At 35.5% G+C, this 15535-nt stretch overlaps 1 protein-coding gene across 1 annotated transcript in view; it reads right to left on the bottom strand.

The window, feature by feature from the left end:
• Nucleotides 1-15535, bottom strand: part of LOC142345787 (DIS3-like exonuclease 2) — a 93403-nt gene that overhangs the window by 66182 nt on the left and 11686 nt on the right. Inside the window, exon 6 of the mRNA XM_075398132.1 lies at nucleotides 13053-13288. Coding sequence (XP_075254247.1) covers nucleotides 13053-13288 — 236 coding nt within the window. The remainder of the gene's footprint in view (nucleotides 1-13052; nucleotides 13289-15535) is intronic.

Below are 15535 nucleotides of genomic sequence, written 5' to 3'. Positions count from 1 at the left end.
ATATTTGATGAATTCAATGCGTGCTATACTACCTCGCATTTCCCTGAACAGTGGTTGGAACTCCTTGTAAAAGTAATAAATTTTCTCAAAGCGCGGATAAAAACTGTTCAGCTCAGTTTTACCGGAACCGCTGGGTCCAACAATTGACATGAATATCCTGTCATGTGTCAGAATCACATTGTTCATAGTTTTGGATTTGGTAAAATATAACCAACTAAGCTTGACAACAATGCAATCCAAATTGATTTTTCTTCACAACTTTCTGACAAAAGAAAGAGCATAGTGAAGCAAAGGATGATCATTAGAACTATGATACTGACTTGAACAAAAAGTATTACTTCAGACCGTGGCACCGATGAGTTGGAACAGCAACGCCATGGAGGTCTCTTTGTTGTTTACATCAAACACTAAATTGCTGACACCCGCATCAGCCTCGTCTCTTTGATTCATTTGAAATAATTTTTTGCCTCATAAGTTAATTGCAACAAGAACGATACAAAATATCAGATATGTAAATTATTCATTGTTTTCAATGGGCAACTGTTTCATATACCAGAATTCAAACAAATTGAAACCTTTTATGTGACTTTTTATTTCTAGTTTATAACAAACAGTTGATGAGTCATTTTCTTTATACGATGGTTGACTGAAGACTTTCTCAACTTCGGGATGCTCCAACACATAAACTCGCAACTCATTTGGCATCTCTTTCAGAGTTAGCTCACGTTCCGGTAGTGATTTTTTCAACCTAAAGGGAGGAACTTTTCTGTCCGCCCGTTGTTTCCAACGAGGGATTCGCTGCTCTTTTCTTCTGATTGGTGTAATGACTGCTTCTTGTGCAGGAATGTAAAAAATTGAAGGATCAGGTCCAATAATTTGTGATGCAAATCGTAAACCCTGACTGGTTTTGGGATCGAGATCAATAATAAAATGTCCAAAGGGCTCCGCAGTTGCTAGTTTGTATGCTTCTTTTATCAGTCGGAGACAATTCAACTGTTTTCCAAGATATTCAATTTGTTGAATGTCACGAAGCGACTTGAATATTATTATGTGTGTTGTATTCAGATCAATGGTTCTGGACCATTTGCTTTGATGAAACAAATTATGCTTCACATATATAACGTGAAGTTTACGATGGCGTCCAGACGTAGCTATTTTACAAACTCTTTGTCATTAAAAATTTCCTCGCATGAGTCGTCAAATATAAGAAGACAGTTCGAAAGATTTTTCGTTATCTCCAATCCTGATTATTTGATGAATTCAATGCGTGCTATACTACCTCGCATTTCCCTGAACAGTGGTTGGAACTCCTTGTAAAAGTAATAAATTTTCTCAAAGCGCGGATAAAAACTGTTCAGCTCAGTTTTACCGGAACCGCTGGGTCCAACAATTGACATGAATATCCTGTCATGTGTCAGAATCACATTGTTCATAGTTTTGGATTTGGTAAAATATAACCAACTAAGCTTGACAACAATGCAATCCAAATTGATTTTTCTTCACAACTTTCTGACAAAAGAAAGAGCATAGTGAAGCAAAGGATGATCATTAGAACTATGATACTGACTTGAACAAAAAGTATTACTTCAGACCGTGGCACCGATGAGTTGGAACAGCAACGCCATGGAGGTCTCTTTGTTGTTTACATCAAACACTAAATTGCTGACACCCGCATCAGCCTCGTCTCTTTGATTCATTTGAAATAATTTTTTGCCTCATAAGTTAATTGCAACAAGAACGATACAAAATATCAGATATGTAAATTATTCATTGTTTTCAATGGGCAACTGTTTCATATACCAGAATTCAAACAAATTGAAACCTTTTATGTGACTTTTTATTTCTAGTTTATAACAAACAGTTGATAAGTCATTTTCTTTATACGATGGTTGACTGAAGACTTTCTCAACTTCGGGATGCTCCAACACATAAACTCGCAACTCATTTGGCATCTCTTTCAGAGTTAGCTCACGTTCCGGTAGTGATTTTTTCAACCTAAAGGGAGGAACTTTTCTGTCCGCCCATTGTTTCCAACGAGGGATTCGCTGCTCTTTTGGTGCCAGCGGTGGCTTCTCGGTTGTTTTGTTTGTAGCCATAATTGAATTGATTCTGCAGTTCGCGAGCTCTCTGTTTATTTTTCACATACAATTGGAAATGATAGAAGTTATCAATCACAGGGAGGAAAGCTCTGAAGCTGTCTAGTTTTTCTGGAGATAGCGTAATTGTTGCGAAGTAACGTTTTGCTGCTGTGCTATACAGCGGGTTGTAGCGGGGTTGTTGTGCAACGCCGGGTCTGCTGTTGAAAAAATTTTCTCGCTTCTTTTGATCAACTGAATAATTGTTCTGTATTGGTACACAGGGATCTTGAACTCTATTGAATATTACTATCGGCTGATCGTCAAGAGGAGTCAAGCAAATAAATATCTTCAAATTGTCTGACAGATAGGTGGTCAGTGTTGCCGTCTCTTCTCTGTGCATCACTTTGTGTCCACTGTGAAAATATTCTGGCTTTACGTTCTGCAAAATGATTGAATACTTGACAGTTTGCTGTAAAATTATTGGAATGTAGACTGCAAGAAGCAACTGTTTCCTCTGGAAGTATTTCTGAAATGCGGGGACAATTTAAATCTTCTAGATTGTAAATTTTTTCTGTACCAACTTGCTGAGGACCTCACACTTTTCGGTGCCTTTTGCAAAAAAAACTTTCCGGGTAAATCGGAAACTGAAACTTAAGCAAACTGCTTTCAGGTCACTGTAAGGTGTATCGCCATCGTCCCAATCGAGGCCGTGCAGGTTGTGTGTCAACCAAATAACAGTTTGTTGATCGTGTGCCGGTAATTCTGCAAAGCTAACTGGAGGTTTGAAAAATATTGCATCGTAGTAACTGCAACACAAGCAGAGTTCTTTGATAATGCATCCAATTGACTTCAGTTTGAAACCTTCGAGATCGAGAACAACAGTATTTGCGGACTTGCTTCCAAAATTTTTTAGCATTCCAGCTCCCGGAATAATTGAGAATGGAAAATTTTCACTGATAGCACAAACAGTATTCCTGTCAAATGTCCAAAAAGACAATTATTTATTGGTGAATAACGGAAAGCGTATACATATCCAGGACCTTTGTTCCTACAATCTTTTACGAATCCAGCTGCATCGTGTAAGGCCGCACGAAGTCGTAAAACTTTGCTATATTTCAGTAAAGGATCTAGTCGTGAATCATCAGCTCCTATTAAACCACCATAGGGTCTGAATTTAAGTGCTATTTCTCCGTCAATTTCTGGATCTAATAATGCGCAGGCTGCAACAAAATATAACTGACGATGTGATATGTGACTAAAATTTTGATTACCTCTCAGTGATACAGTTTTTTCGTGAATCAACTTTATGTCTTCTATTCCAATTGTATTCATTACTAAGTGTATACTGAACGCATGGTCTTGCAGCTAAAAAGTTTTATTTATTCAATTATGATTGGCTATCAACTTGAACTAAATCCTCTGTTCTGATTGGTCGGTTTTGTTTCTCAAACTCTTAAGTGTTTCTCACAATGAACATGTTTGAACACGATCTTTCCTTTCTCTGCTTACTCCATCCTCGAGTATATCATTTATTAGTTTACACATCCACAAACAGGTGAGTCGAATTATCTTTGTTTTAGTCTATAATATGTACTCATTTGTGAACATAAATTTGCATGACCACAAGTGAGTACATACTTGTACAAGAAATTGTTTGCTTTTTCCGCCCAAGGTTGAAGTACATGTGTGAATGTGTGTGTGTTTGTGTGTGTGTGTTTGTGTGTGTGTATTTATGTATGTATGTATGTATGTATGCATGTATGTATGTATGTATGTATGTATGTATGTATGTATGTATGTATGTATATATAGGGTAAAAATTTTTGATTTTTTTTCCGACAACTTTTCTTACTCAAAGAACATGCTTCACACAAATTTACATTGGTTCAAACCGAAAAATCGCAAAAAAATTTTTCAACCCCATTTTTCAAAAATTTTTACAAGTTCTGATCCTCCTATAGGGTTAAAATTTCAATTTTTGAAAAAAAATTTTCCGACATTTTTTTTTGCTCAAAAAACATGTTTCACACAATTTCACATTGATTAAAGCCGAAAAAACGCAAAAAAAATTTTTCAACCCCATTTTTCAAAATTTTTACAAGTTCTGATCTCCCTATAGGGTAAAATTTTCAAAATTTGAAAAAATTTTTTCCGACAACTTTTTTAGTCACAAAACATGTTTCACACAATTTTACATTGATTAAAGGCAAAAAAAACGCAAAAAAATTTTTCGACCCCATTTTTCTAAAATTTTTACAAGTTCTGATCCCCTATAGGGCAAAAATTTCAAAATTTGAAAAAAATTTTTCCAACAACTTTTTTTAGTCACAAAACATGCTTCAAACATTTTTACGTTGATTAAAGCCAAAAGAACGCAAAAAAATATTTTCGACCCCATTTTTCAAAAATTTTTACAAGTTCGGATCCCCTATAAAATATTTCAACTTTTGAAAAAATTTTTTCCGACTTTTTTTATTCACAAAACATGTTTCACATATTAGCGTTAAATTCTCAAATATGAAAAACTAGAACTGAATACTTTTATCATACACAAATTATGTAATCGCAATGCTAGCAATAGCAGTGCTTAATTTATATCACTGTCCTAAAGAAACAAACAGACGCCACAGCAAACAATTAGTCGTAACAAAAACTGGGTCATGCTTGTAAACAAATTGAACCAAGTTACAATCAGCCGAAAGGTAAAATAGAATTTTTTCGAAAAAAAAAATTCGGAGCTGAGCAGAACCTCAACGGGGGGACACTATGTATTAAGATAGGGAATGCAGAAATTGTCCCCCTAGGGGGACGCTTAGGGGGACATTTAGTGCGAATTGCATTAAATGTCCCCCTAAGTGTCCCCCTAGGGGTACAATTTCTGCATTCCCTATCTTAATACATAGTGTCCCCCCGTTGAGGTTCTAGTCAGCTTCATCTACTACTCTTCTGTTAGGGCATTCCTAGGCAAAGTTTTCTGATGCAGTCAAGAGACAAAAGAAGCCAAGCATTTCATTAAAAATTCAAATCTTGAGGACACACATTCTCTTACAACATTTGCAATCCTCGTGCTCTGATATCATCAAGAAAAAAATAGGAGCAACAAATTTTTCTAATGTAGCAAAGGGAGACGTGAAGTTAGAAAAATTTTCAAAACTTCATGACACGAGAAGGCAAAGAAAAAAATTGCACAAATTTCAACAAAAAAGGAGAAACAACTCAAGTAATCATTAAGCTCATTCAGAAAACGCTTCCGATCAGAAATTAAGGACACTCAAGGTCGCATCAACTACTTTAAATAATGGATTTGCTTAAGAAGAACTGTTAGAAATATTAACCTTCGAGAGCAAATGCAGCTAGGTTGAGCAAATTTGGAACTTTTAAGTCTGCACGCCCAACTCTTTCCAATGAAACTCCTATAGGATATATTTTCGAACGCAACGGAGAGGCTTTCATTTAAAAATTTCGGAATTCTATAAATTATGAGGACACATGTCTTCTAGTAGAAAATTTCAAAGCAAAATTTCGAATGCAATTAAGAGAACATAACCGACTAACGTCGGGCGAATTGCTCTCAAAACAACCGGAGAGCGGTTGAGTTCGTCAGTAGCTAAACACGGTTTAATGAGACTAGCTTTAGCTTGATTCGATTCTGCAACTTTTAGTTTTCTAGCCTTGTTAGTAAATAAATCAAATAAAAAACTGATATTTTAAAAATTTGCAAAATTGCTAAATTTTAAAAAAGCTTCCAGATTTTACAGTAAAAACGCTCAAAACTATTTTTTGTCTCTGGAGTTATGTCATGTAAACTATCTGCAAGACTTGAAAAGCTTCGTTGGCCAGCAATGATCGTTGAACTCAGAAAAGGACAAAAACATTCAAAAATTTTGAAAACAATCGAGAATTTTAACAAAATCTTGCTAAAACTCCAGATATTAAAATCTTCAAAAAGTTTTCGTTGTCACAAGAGACTATCTAGTATCCCTATTTTTAGCTTTAAATAGTTTCACTGGCTCATAAATATCCATAAACTTGGAAGATGATAATAATTTTCCAAAAATGTGAAAAATTAAATTTTATCAAAAAACTGCTAACGCAAGAGTCATTAAAAATATTGATAACCATTCCATTAACTCCAGAATGCTTATTAGAAACCTAGTATCCGAAACCTTAGCATCAAACCCTGGATGAGCTCCCTAGGACCCTGGTGGCGGAAAAAAATGATACGAAATTCAAAAAGATTCAAAAAAAATTTAAAAATGCTGATACTAAAATCTTGAAAAACATTCCAGTACGTCTAGAAACCATCATCAGTAACCTATGATCAAACTCTAGAGGAGGCTATGTGGCTCTTGAGGCAGGAGAAACCTAAAAAAGGACAAAAAATTTCAAAACTTGAAAAAAATTGAAATTGTATAAAAAACTGCTAACATTTGTGCGAATAATAGTTGAAAACCAATCCATGGCCAAAAAACACTTTCCAGTAACTTATTATCAAACCCTAACGGAGATTTCCTGTTAGGCTTAAAAACCGGAAGGAGAATAAATGCCAAAAACAATTGAAAAAAATGCTAAAATTTGTGTTGCAATCTTGAAACATAACCGACTAAACGTCGGAAAATTGCTCTTGAACGACTAGTGGGAGCTCTAATCAATTGCAGCCTGCTTCAGTCGGGGGGGGAGGGGTAGCCTAAATGGGACTAAGAAGTTCTATAGTGGGCTTCAAATAACCATATTAGAGGTTAACATATACCACTATTAAGATTTAAAGTAAAAAAATGACACCAGTTTCGGCGCACTTTTTATTTGACTTTTAGTATTAAATTGCCACCAATTGAGTTCAGCTGCTTGAAACTGTGATTGAGAGAGAATTTTAGATCACGCGAAATGCAATAAGTCAAGGGCGTAAAAGTCACTCGAAAAGTCAAAACCGTCAAGCGAAAATTTTGCATAAAAAAAAGACACACACGTTTACAATAATTGCTATGAACTGCGTTCAAGAGCAATTAAAAACAATCCATTACATTTAAAAACTAAACAGTAACCTATTGTTAAACCCAAGACGATGTTCCTCAGCTTTTCAGGCGGGAGAAACCTAAAAACCGACAACAAATTTCAAAAAACTAAAAAAGCAATTTTTATTTTAAAAAATGATGAAGTTCGTCATGTTAAAGTGTTAAAATCATTCCATTACCATCAGAAACTAAACAGTAACCTATTATCAAATCCTACAGGAGGCTCCTTGGCTCTTGAGGCTAGATAAATCTAAAAAATGACAAAAATTTTCAAAAAACTTGAAAAAAACTTGCGTGATATTAAAAGTTGAAAACTATTCCATGGCAAATAAAATATATTCAGTAACTTATTATCAAAGCCTTGGGGAGGTTTTCTGGCCCCTGCGTCGGGAAAGACGTGAATAATGAAAACAAGGTCAATTTATTGAAAAAACTTGCACGCTTTGTCAAAAAAATTGCTAAAATTCGTGATGTTAAACATTGAAACCATTTCACTACCACTAGAAACTATGCAGTAACCTTTATAAAACCCTAGAGGAGGTTCCTTGACACCTAGAGCTGAAAAAACTCAAAAATGACAAAAATTTTTTAAAAAACTTGAAAAAAATTGAAAATTAGTGCGCGTTTTTAGCGATCAGTTGTTCGAACGTGATCCGAGGGTTGATGGGGAGGGGAAACTGTGGGGCGGGGAGGGGGGCAACAGCGCGGCGGGGGCAATACTGGGAGGGGGGTCAACAGTGGAGGTGACTTCAACCTCTAAGAACCGCCCCTCACGCCATAATTATAAGTCTCCAAAACAGTTCGAGCTGAAACAGAGATGAAAGGTTCTAAGAGCACTTAATGCCCGCTGGGCGCTACCTGTTTGTCCCATTTTTGAGGAAGAAAGTCAAAACCGTCAGACGAAAAATCGGTCAAGCGAAAAATCGCATAAAAAAGACCGACAGGACTAATATAATTGCTACAAACTTCGTTTGAGAGCAATTAATAAATGCAGTTGAGTGATTATTTAAAACTTTAATTTCGAGGACACTCCTTCTCTCAGAATTACCCCAAGTGATGTTCTCTGATGCACTCAACAGAAAAAAGCAAATTCCTCAATGTTTCCAATTCAGTGAAAGATCTTTTCTAATGCAGTTGAGAGAGAACATCACTTAGGCAAGTTCTTTAATTCTTTAGATATTGAGGTGACAGTCCTATTGATCGGGATTTCTGCAGTAATGTGTTCTAATGCAAATCAGAGACAACCGAAGTCCGGTCATAAAAATTTTTAGAAATTTTTTATATGCTCTCTGCTAAAGCTCTTCAGGCACTGTTCTGTAACTCAGTAAGAATTAAATTGAACACATTTTAACGAAACTACGAACGCGTAGTAGCTCAAGCAGTCATAGAGCTCATTCAGTAAAAGCTTTCAATCAAAATTCAGGACCCCGATGAGTGAATCAACGGCTTCAAATAGAACAACTCCCTAAGAATTGACTGGTTGGTAGAAATAAAATTATTGGAGAGTGAATGCAGTTAGGTTGAGTAAATTCGGAACTTTTAGTCTCCACCCAACACCTTTTGATGAAGCTCCTATGAGCTATCTTCTCTAATGCAATGGAGAGCATTTCAGTTAAAAATTTCTCAAAATTAAAAAATTATGAAGACACATCGATTCTGTCAGGGAATTCTGAGGCAATGTTTTTAAAAGCAGTCAACAGAGAAATGAAGTTAGCTAACTTCTTTCTCAAAATTGTTCCAGTCTTGAGGACATATTCAAGTAATAGAGTTGCTTTATATGAACGGAAATTTTGTCAATTTACTGAAGATTATTATTGACAGATTGAGGCTGAGCAATAGCAAAAATCCAGGTCGGCTGTCTCGATGCCTCTGAAATATTTAATTGTACAATTTTTTTGCTTAAACTTTATCTCGCTTGACATGGAAACTTCTGGCGATAAATTTCAGCGAGTTTCAGAGCATTCTTAGGCAAAAAAGGCGCTGTTTGAATCAGATAAGGCAAAACTTTTTTCTGAGAACACCTAAGAAGCTTCCGCTTTCTTGCCAAAAAAATAACAAAATTTGACAAAATTTCAACGAATTTCAACTCGTTACCGGCCTATTTTTTGAAACCCACGCAGTCATCTTTTTTCTACTTTAATACATTCCCAAAATAGATTTTCACGTTTGGTTTCACGAAAACAGCACAGAGAGCAATGATCGTACACCTGTTTCGCTCTTTTTGTGAGCAAAGCGGTCCACATAAACCCAACATCCTTGCTCATATTTTTAATAATAATTAACAATTGTGGTTTCTGCATAATTGCAGCGGAACAGCATTAGGCCTACAGTAGCCTGTTTTCAGCTGCCCTTTTTCTTATTATTCCCCACATTTCAGACTGATCTTTCATGAGCAGCACTGCTCTTTTTTGGTGACTATAGCCACTTTTTTTGCGTCTGAAACTTTCACGTGGTACCATCATTGCAGCCAACATTGGTCAGGCTATGGTCAACCTGAAGCTATGATTAAGTAAGAGCTCATCCTCACACAGACAGCTTCATGGAGGCAGTGGATTGAACTCTCAATCATTGGCGTGTCAACCACACACCTTACCTCTCGGCTATCACGCTACAAATTTTTCACCAGACTAATGCCTAAAGAATGTACGTGCCAAAAAAAACAAAAAAGGCTGGTAACACAAAACATCAAGGCAAAAGCAGACGGCATCACTAATCAATTTTTAATAACGCACTGAATTTAAATTGGTCTCAAGTTAAAAATATATTTAGCTCTAACTATTTAGCTCAATAGAAGAAAGTCAAAAGAAAGTCACGGAAAAGGTCAAGCTCATTGGATTACATATGACACAACTCACGCGCCAAGATGCATCGAAGTTCAAGGTCAAACGCTTTTTCTTACTAGTGCACTCGCACAAACACACACACACACACACACACACACACACACACACACACACACAAACACGACACATGCACATACACACCTGCAATCATGCGTGCATAAGTACAGAAATCTACAAACAAAAGAACGTACATAAACTGCAAAGAAATGCATGCAGAACTCTAGGCTGCGTGATGGGGAAAGAAGAGAAAGAAAGACTCAAAGAAAAAAATTGAAAAAAGAGAAAAAGAAAGAGTGAACGAATGAAGGAAAGAGAGAACGAAAGAAAAAACGGAAGAAAAACAGTGAAAGAACGTAAAGAAAGGTGAACCACAAAAAAAGTGGAAAAAGGAGGGAAGGAAACAAAAAAGGAAAGAAAGAAAGAAAAAAGAACGAAAGAAAGAAAGAAAGAAAGAAAGAAAGAAAGAAAAAAGAAAGAAAGAAAGAAAGAAAGAAAGAAAGAGAGAAACAAAGAAAGAAAAACAGAAAGAAAGAAAGACAGCAAGAAAGAAAGAAAGAAAGAAAGAAAGAAGGAAAAAGAAACAAAGAGAAAGAAAGAGAAAGAGAGAAAGAAAGAAAGAAAAATAAAAAGAAAGAAAGAAAGAAATAAAGAAAGAAAGAAAGAAAGAAAGAAAGAAAGAAAAAGAAAGAAAGAAAGAAAGAAAGAAAAAGAAAGAAATAAAGAGAAAGAAAGAAAGAAAGAAAGAGAAAGAAAGAAAGGAAAGAAAGAAAGAAAGAAAGAAAGAAAGAAAGAAAGAAAGGAAAGGAAAGAAAGAAAGAAAGAAAGAAAGAAAGAAAGAAAGAAAGAAAAAGGAAAGAAGATAGGAAGAAGGAAAGAAGAACGGATAACAAACAGACAGGAGTGGATAAAAACAATTACGGATTCTTGGGGCAAGAATATAGGAACAATTTGCGGCATCAAATCGTTCTCGAACACATGCCTCTCAATGGCTATTTTGACTCGCTTGTTTTTGGTATGCAAAAAATGTGTGCAAAAAATGTACAGAAAAGGAATTTAAATATGGCGGTATAGCACGTCGCGAAACCCATGTATTACGCAAGACTGCAAGGACCGTTGAAACATAATAAGATTGGAGCTTAAACACGGTCACATAGCATTTGAGTTAGAATTAATATACAGATAGATGACTTCATTTCTTCGTGCTTCATTTGTTATCTCAAAAATTCTCACGAACCTGCTAAAAGGGACAATAGCCACCAAATCACCGACCTTCTTGTAATAATAGTTAAGCAGCCATCAGTTTCAAGTTCACAGCAAATACCATTCAATAATAAGAACTTGAATAATCGGAGATTAGACGAGAATATGCTAAATCTTTTATCTTGGAAAATTTACAATTTCAAGAAACAGCACTCAACTTAAATTTTGTTCTTCTTCAATCAGCATTGTATTTATAAATTGCGGAGTAGTTTTTGATAGTGAATTTCGTTATTCGACAAACAATCGATATGATACGATATTGAATAATAATATCCCTCTGATGTACCAATTTAAATATTCGTGAGTTTATATTCACGAATAGCCGGCAGAATGTCGAAAAATGAGCCATTGACACCACTAACCGCCGTTGGGATTGAAACAGTTGGAGAAAAATAAGAGAAAACCATTTAGTCTGTGTTCGCGCTTTCTTGGATTAATGTTTTTATTTTTTCGCTTTCTGACCTGGGCTGCATATGCGTAAATTTACTGAATTAATTCTAAATTCCATTCAGTTCAAACAGCGAGTGAGGTAAGTCAGAGGTCAAACGTGAAAGTGGTGATTTATAAAAAACGAAAACATAGCTGGCAGATTGCCAGAAAATAGCCGCAATTGATTCGTAGATCGGCAGTTTAAAAAAACAGTAAAAAAGACAGACCAAAAAAATTCGTCTTTTCATTGAAGGCTGATCGGTTATATTTTGATTAAAAATATGTATAAGTTATTGCTGCCTCTATTAGCTGATCTCAAATAACCTTCATTTAGAGTGACACACACCCATTTGACCTTATCTCTTTGAATTAAAGTAAATAAAAGTCAATTTCAAATTGAGGAAGTCATTTTTGAGAGTGAGGTAAGTCAAGTGTGACCAAAAATTTAATCACGCGCATGAACAAAAAAACTCGCTCCACTAAGAGCGAAAAATGACGTCACACATGCAATTCAGTTGAAATTGCATGAACAAATGAACAAAAAGTGGCTGTGACGTCATATGGTCGTAACAAAAATCATGACGAAATAAAAAAAAACATAGCAGGACAAGTCCTGACGTACAATTCAAAGAATTTTCATTGACTAAACAGAAAAACTAGACCTAGAATGGACTATGAGTGAATTGAGAAAACCATTTTAAAAAAATCAGATCAAAAAATAAGAAAAAAAACAAAAAATCAATGTCAAAATGCCGCATGTGAACAAAAAAACCACTAGCGAGAAATGGAAATTGAATTCAAACAAAAAACTAGGCCTAGAATGAGCTGTGAATGGATTGGGAAAACCATTTAGAAAAAAATCCGATCCAAAAAATCGAAAAAACAGTAAAAATCAGAGTGAAATTGCCGCATGTGAACAAAAAACCACTACCGAGAAACCGAATTTTTGTTCAAACACCATTTTCGCACTCTACTTTAAAAATTAGAGCAAAAAAAAAATCACGCCGCAAAACCACTCGCTTTTTCGCTCCATTTCCTGTTTCGGCGTGACCAAAATCACTACTCCAATTTGACTTCAAAAATCATGAAAATGTGTGAACAGATCTTAAAAAAAAAGACAGCGCCCCAATACAATTCAAATTCTTTGAATTGTAAAAAACCAAGAGAAGGCCAATAATAGCCCCAGCTATCGCTGTGCGGCTATTAAAAAGTAAAACGTATATAAAGAACATAATGACCTATTAGAAGAATTAACACTGAAAAACTAAGTCAGCAACTTAAACTTATAAACTTTTAGCTTTCTCTGCTGACCTGGATATGCACTTGTAAGGTCAGCTCGAAAACGTAATTTTTGCAAGTCACTATGGGACTATTAGCTCCTAGAAGGCGATAAAACTTTCTTGAAATCAATGATGATGTAAGGAACATACCCGACGGCATATATATCGTCCGCCTTCCAGTTGGTAATTCTTGCTGCAAAGAGGACACTTTCGAACTGTGCAGGGTTGGAGAGGAATTCAGGGGGACACTCCTCCAGTGGAACCCTCAGTCTGGGTACCCTGCAGTCCAAAGGAGAAAAGAGAGCATGCCGAATGTTGGCACGAGGGAAGGGGCGCAACTTGCCCACACAACGACGAGAGTGACACATCTCCAGAATCCTTACCACCTTCCATCAAAATCAACACAAAATTAGTTATCCTAAATACTCGTACAACTCTGCCCCTCTCCCAGAAATTTTGAAAAATTGGGCAAAAATTAATCGATAACGGTGACCCCCTGATTTGACTTGAAGTCATAAAGTTATCATAAAAATTATTGTAATTGTGTGGTAAGAAAGGAACATTCTCGTTTTCGGTGCTGAAAATAAAAGCATCGCATGAGTATGAAGATGAGATAGACATTGAAAATGGTAACAACTTAAGGCAAAACGGTTTTTCTTTTCTCAAAAACACATTTTTTTCACCAAAAGAACACACCTGCCAGATTGCTAGAAAAAAACCGCGATCGCTTCCGTAGATCTGCTGTATCAAAAAAATTACAAAAACAGACCGAAAAATAAACTTCTTTTATTAATTGCTGAGATGTTATATTTTGAATAAGAATTTGCATAACTTACTGCTGCTTCTATTAGCGGGTCTCAAATAACCCTCAATTACATTGAGACACTCTCAGTTGACCTTATCTCCTTGAAATAAAACAAGATAGTCATTTCAAAAGAGAGCAAAGTAATTTTTGAGTGACGTAACTGACGTGTGACCAAAAAAAATTTAACGAAGCGAACGAACAAAAAATTCGGTCCACTACGACTGAAAAATAACGTCACACAGTCGAAATTGCATGAAGGAACAACACGCAGATTGAATATATCGTGACGTCATATAGTAGAAATAGAAATGTGGGAGACGAAATAAAAAAAATGTTTCATGAGAAACAACAGCAAAACGTATTGCAGAGTGGAGCAATTAAATTAACCAGTTACCACCAGTTACATTATTTCTTCTCATATTTTGCAAAGAGAAAGTTTTCGATACCGTCAAATTTAACATGCCAAACACCATTTCATAATGTCATCAAGCAGTATATTCAACTTCTTGAAACAATTAGGTCCCTGGTTAGTAAAACATGATTGGCAAAAAAATTAAACAGGACAATCGGTGATGTGCGGCAACGTACGTTAAACAATCTATATAATTTAATAAAAAACTGAAACTTATCCTCGCCCTAGATCTTAATCTTAATAAATATAAAAAACAAATACTGCTTGATAGGAATCATGATTGTAGTGGCCTGTTTTGATGGACAACCGCTTTCATATACTTCGCAATCTATCTCGAATTCTCCTTTGCTGACATTTTTTATCAAAAAAGCTCCTCTTTTCACGCAAAAGCTTCGTAGATCTACAGTTGCAAAAAGAAAGTTAAAAAGACAGACCAAAAAAGAAACTTATTCTTTTCATTAAGGGCTGAGATCTTAAATTTTGATTGAGAATCTGCATAACGAATTGCTGTTTCTATTAGCTGCTCCTAAATAACCTTCAATTAGAGTGATATACGCTCACTTGACCTTATCGCATTCAATTAAAGTAAAGAAAAGTCAATTTCAAAGCGATGAAGTCAGTTCTGAGAGTGAGGTAAGTCAAGTGGGACCAAAAGATTAATCACGCAAATGAAAAAAACAACTCGCTCCACCAAGAGTAGAAATGACGTCAGGCACGCACTTCAGTTAAAAATGCATGAACGATTGAACAAAAAACAGATTTGAAGCGACTGTGACGTTATATGCTCGAAACAAAAATCTTGACAGAAATAAAAAACCAAGTTACGGCCAATAATAGCCTCAGCTATCGCGCCGGGGCTATTAAACAAATAAATATACATAGCAGGCAAATTGCAAGAAATTTGATGCAATAGCTTTGGACTGGGGTTTCGAAATACAACTGAAGAGAAAGACCAAACTAAACTGAAAACGTATATAAATAAAACGTAATTAAATTGAAAAATTTACTACATCAACTGACTCATAGATCAATTGGAAATTGCAAGCAAACCCATTTTTTGTTACTGAAATAGGGGAAACTATTAATAATAGCATTAAAGTGATAGACATTTTTGATAACGGGGTATTGAATTCCAAAGTTAACCATCTAAGTTGCAAACACAGATAAACTGAAGGTACAAAAATCTGTCCTGACAAATAAGAGAAAAGCGGAGGCAGGCAAACAACAAAAATTAGCAAAAGTTCGGAATTGCTATAAGTTCCTGGTGTTTATTTCCTCAAAACTAACATTGCAAGGCTTACATGTGCAAAATGGTCCAGCTTCAAGTTAAAATTTTTTAAATTAACTAGATGAGCGTAAACATAGCAGCAAAAACTTCTTTGAGCTCCATTGGAATGAAACAGAATAAAAACGAGT

This window comes from Convolutriloba macropyga, chromosome 9 (genome assembly GCF_964194025.1).
Source record: "Convolutriloba macropyga chromosome 9, txConMacr16.3, whole genome shotgun sequence".
NCBI classification, from domain to species: domain Eukaryota; kingdom Metazoa; phylum Xenacoelomorpha; order Acoela; family Convolutidae; genus Convolutriloba; species Convolutriloba macropyga.
Note: the sequence above shows the minus strand (reverse complement) of the source record. Positions and strands in the feature narration are given on the sequence as shown.